Source organism: Mus pahari, chromosome 18 (genome assembly GCF_900095145.1).
Source record: "Mus pahari chromosome 18, PAHARI_EIJ_v1.1, whole genome shotgun sequence".
NCBI classification, from domain to species: Eukaryota; Metazoa; Chordata; class Mammalia; order Rodentia; family Muridae; genus Mus; species Mus pahari.
In genome coordinates, this window is record NC_034607.1 from 22,794,249 (window position 1) to 22,799,110 (window position 4,862).

Genomic DNA, 4,862 nt, shown 5'->3' on the forward strand with positions numbered 1-4,862 from the left:
CCTCCGGTAGTACTATGTCCAATTTTCTGAGGAACCGCCAGACTGATTTCCAGACTTGTACAGTGGTTGTACAAGTTTGCAATCCCACCAGCAATGGAGGAGTGTTCCTCTTTCTCTACATCCTTGCCAGCATCTGCTGTCACCTGAATTTTTAATCTTAGCCATTCTGACTGGAGAACTCAAAAGGATTTAAGAATTTTCCTTTTCATTAGCAATATTTAAAAATACTATAAATTAAACCATAATTTATTCATTTCTCAGGACTTAAAACCACACACAGACACAAATACACACATACATATAGGTATACAAATATACAAACAATATGACATGAAAATACTTTTTTTAATTTTAGAAAATTAATTTTAGAAAATACTTACAATAAATGGCATTTAGGACAAAAAAGTTTAACAGACTGAAGAAGTCTTCTGGGCTTGTATGATCTTAGTTTTGCTCTGATTCGATATTGTTGAGGAGCTCTTTGCTTTAAAATGTCACACAACGATGTCTTCTCTAAATAGTGGTAACCTATAAGTGCTGTAAAAAATTGTTACATTAAGTCAGAGTAAATAAAGAATGGGGTCTTAGGTATTCAGCATGAATTTCCATAAAGCAAATATATACCATTAAATCAAATTTATCTCAGGTATCATAACAATATTTCCCGATGTGCATCTAGGCCCATGAACACAAAAGCAAGAACATAACAGGTACCCTGGTGCCGAGTTACTGAGGGATATTTTAATTATATAATGGGTATATAAGTATTTCTATATGAGACTAGTGGAAATTCTCAGGAAATTCTAACAGGGAAAACAGTGGTGTTTACTTCAGCAAGAAAATGAATTGACACCTGTATAAAAAAAATGCCAATCTCTTAGACAACCTGTGCCAGACAAGAGCTTACTTTCTAACTGGAATTTGATTAAGAGATGTTGACAAAACACATTTGTTAAACATCAGGTGTCACATGGGCTCTTGACCTGGGTATTTCAACTCAAGACTGTATTGAACTTTCCTTTTTTCAGGAGTTAGAACCTGAGAATGCAAAGGGTCACTAGGGGAACCCAATTGTCACAGTGAGGCACAGAGTTTGAAAGAAAAGGGATTTACTTTGTAGGTAGAAAGGGGAGATGACTGGGGAATGTGGAAGGTGGGGAAGAACTTAGAACCACAACAGCAGAGAAACATAAGAACAGAGCAAATGACTGGGAAAGAAACCTTCAAGGTTTCAAGTGGGTGGAATGAGTTTACGCTAAATAGCTGAGTGATGCAGGTGTTAAGTAGGCAGCCTTCTGAATATTCTAGGGTGACACTTCCCTCTTCTAGAAAACAGAATTTAAGCTTAGCCAAGCAAGGTTCAGACATCCAGGTAAGTATGTTCTGTTTACAGCTTTAATGCAACAAAACCCTCACACACATCTCCTTTGCGTTGTAAATGGCTGAGCACTTACAGTGAAATGCCCGGCTGGGCACACCTGACAAATCTAAAATAAAATGAAATACTTGCTTCACTTCACATTCTAGGGTAATATGTTAGAAGTTTTACACTTTCTATTACTTTCAAACTTCAAGAAAAGCTGTGATAATGTAAAGACCTCCTGAATACACTTTAAAACAATTCACCAATAATTTTACACTGGCACATTAATCTATGTTTTGGGTGTACCTTTATCTCTGTCTCCCACTGAACCAGGCATTACTACATTACTGGGAACAGCCTCCAGAAAACTATGTCCTGATCCCCTGAAACACATCAGTATTTCATGAAAACAATTTATTTCCTTCACATTGTTACAGTGCTTGTTTCAAATAATTAACACAGACTTAATTTACGCTGTTATGGGATTACCAAATACTTAGCTCTCTCCAAATGTCTTTTGACTTTCTGCTCTAATCCTAAACAATGCATATTTATATTTCGTGTATCTAGAAGTTAACATCAAATTATCTTTAGTCTAGTTATAGTTTGCCTTATGACACTGACTTGAAAAGTGCACCTATTTATTTTGCCAAGTATACATTAATTTAGGTGTGGCTGGAACTTTTTCACTCTGAGATGTTGATTATGCATTTTTGGCATAGGGACTACATATGTGACACTGTACTTCTCAATACATCTAATAAAAAGTCTATGAGAACACATCTCCTCTGGGATGGAGAACTGGTGCAGTTGATTAAAGGATGTTCAACTTAACTGTATTCTGACCTAATTTGTCACTCTTGTAACTAGCAGAGAGTAAATGTGTTATTCTTTATCAAACCTTTAGAATCTAGTAGTTTAAAACCTACTGATTCATGATTCACAATCAAAACAATAATTACCATCATGATAGCAAAATGGTGTTATATTAGTTTCATTTTTACATTTATTAGTCATTCTGCCCTATAGTTTTCTACTCAACCCATTTTATTTCCTCATTACCAAACAGAACTCATACATTCTGGCTTTTCTCAATGAATTCTGACCCATCACTAGCATTGCTCTGATGATTATCACAATGTTCCAGATTTGATATTCTCTATTAGCCAACAATGTGTTTAATTTCTAAAAATTCAGGATGTTTTTGACTTATCTATAATTCCCTTATCCTGACTGTGGAATCTTGTTTTTTTCTCCAGAGATACCTAGAATATTTTCATCAGCCAAGATCTGTATATGCACTATGTATACTCACTACCCCTGCATGGTAAACCTGCAAGAATTTCTGTATAATATCTAAAACTTGAGAATAAGTCATCTTCTATTCCAATAAAACAGGAGATTTTAGTGTTCTGTTCCAAATTTACATCTCCTTTCTCCAACAGGAGAAACTCCTTCTACATAGCATATACATATTTAATGAACTATTTAATGAAATTTTGATCACAATTTTTTTACATAAAAAGCTTTTTACCAACTTAACTGAAATAATAAGGATAGGTCTGAAAGATATATACTATTGCTGTTAATTAAACTTTATGAGAATAGGATAGAGAGTTTCTTATAGGTATAATGTTAACATAGTATATAATTTTATTAAAATTAATGTCAGAGTAGAAGTTATACCATTAAGCTAAGAACACACCTGATGTCATGAATTTTATAAATTTTAATAGTATGTAACTTAAAAATACATATTAACTATAGAAAAATTTATATGTATGAGTTCTATCAAAACCACTGTAGGATGAGTCATGGAAATGAAAGCTAAATACAAACACTAAGTGTCCCCAGGAGGATCTACTGCCACTGATGAGTATGACAGGATTGGCTTAGAAATATACAGACAGGTATTTACATGTCGGTGACTACACTGGAAAAGGTCTTACTTGTAGCACAGAGTTGTTGACATCTTTCCACCTCATACAGGGAAACTAAGTCTGATTCGGAGCCTATAGGAAGAGAAAAGGAATCATATAATACAGGTAGTTCTGTAAAATAGGATTCAGAAACTTAATGTAGAACTGAAACTATAGAACTATTTCCAGAGATACTTAAGAAAGGATAAATAAATGCCCCGATGGCTTTTTATCCCAATTTATTTGCAGATTCAACATAAGCCTAACCAAAGTTACATAGGGTTAGTCACTAAATTTGATAGGCAACATCTCTCCTTTCTTTAAGGGGAAATGTAAAGACTTTAATGTACTGAATAAGATCATGAAAGACAGAACATTAATGTATTTACACTAAATGGCTTCATGATATAGTATTCAAGAAACGATAGTACGATAAAATACTGAAAAACTAACAAAGCATCGAGTTTAAAATCAACCCATGGTTAGACTGTTGACAAAAACCAGGAAGGTACTTCATAAATACTACGATATGTTTTGGTTTGTTTGTTTGTTTTTAAAAAATAATTCTACCACTACTAAAAATTAATAATGGAGGGTGTGTAATTCATAGTACACTAATAAGTAGTACATGGAAAGGCTAAAATTAAGCTCATATTTAAACCCACTTGATGTTTTGATAGGCACTGAAGCCTTCTAAGCAATTAAAAGGAAACATGGTGTTCTAACTAGAAATTCATTCATTCCTCAGTATCACTCAGCCTAATGTGATGAGATACTGACACACACTCTATCACAAATAAATCTCAGAACTCAGTACATATAAAACCGAACACACAATTCCATTAAGTTCTACAAAAATACCTCTGAGAAAATGGATGACATATGAGTACAAGAAGTGCATGAGTAAAAACTATGGGTTACTTAGGATAAAGGAACATTTGGTCCTGATAATTAGACCTAGGGCACAGAGTCTACGGACACCCCCCACAGTCCCTAGATGAATGCCCATACAATCTTAGGATCACTGGTGAGTGGAACACAACATCTGCTCCAATCTAATAGTGACAGGCCTGTGACAGCAGGAACAAGGACACCAGAGCCTTTCCTGACCAGAGGCTCAGGTTCCTTTTGTTCAGTTCTGCTTTACCTTGGTTTCAAACAGACCAGTCCTCAAAGTGGACTCCACAGTCCTCAAAGGAGACACCACTTCTACACACTGTAACAAGCCCAGGATCTGAGGCCAACAGGATCCCAGGATAACAGGAGCTGGGTCACACTAGTATTTAGGGTCTCAGAGGAGCTTGACTGTCAAGAACTCAGACACACCCAGAATCTCAGGTTCACAGGAACCCACAATCAAAGAATCACAGAGAAATCTGGACTCTGAGAAGTCCTAAATCAACTGGGATTATAGGAAGGACAGGATCCAATCAGATATATTGAGGGCAGCAAGCACTAGAGATAATCAGATGGCAGGAGGCAAGCATAAGAACAGAAGCAGCAGAAACCAAGGTTACTTGGCATCATCAGAACCAAACTCATACCATAGCAAGTCCAGGATACACCATCACACCAGGAAA

The 4,862-nt window shown here is 35.6% G+C and overlaps 1 protein-coding gene across 1 annotated transcript in view; it reads right to left on the reverse strand.

Annotated features, from left to right (window-relative positions):
* Positions 1-4,862, reverse strand: part of LOC110335773 (protection of telomeres protein 1-like) — a 54,092-nt gene that overhangs the window by 15,604 nt on the left and 33,626 nt on the right. The window contains exons 11-12 of the mRNA XM_029531162.1: positions 3,313-3,375; positions 381-537 (exon numbers count right to left, since the gene is read on the reverse strand). Coding sequence (XP_029387022.1) covers positions 381-537; positions 3,313-3,375 — 220 coding nt within the window. The remainder of the gene's footprint in view (positions 1-380; positions 538-3,312; positions 3,376-4,862) is intronic.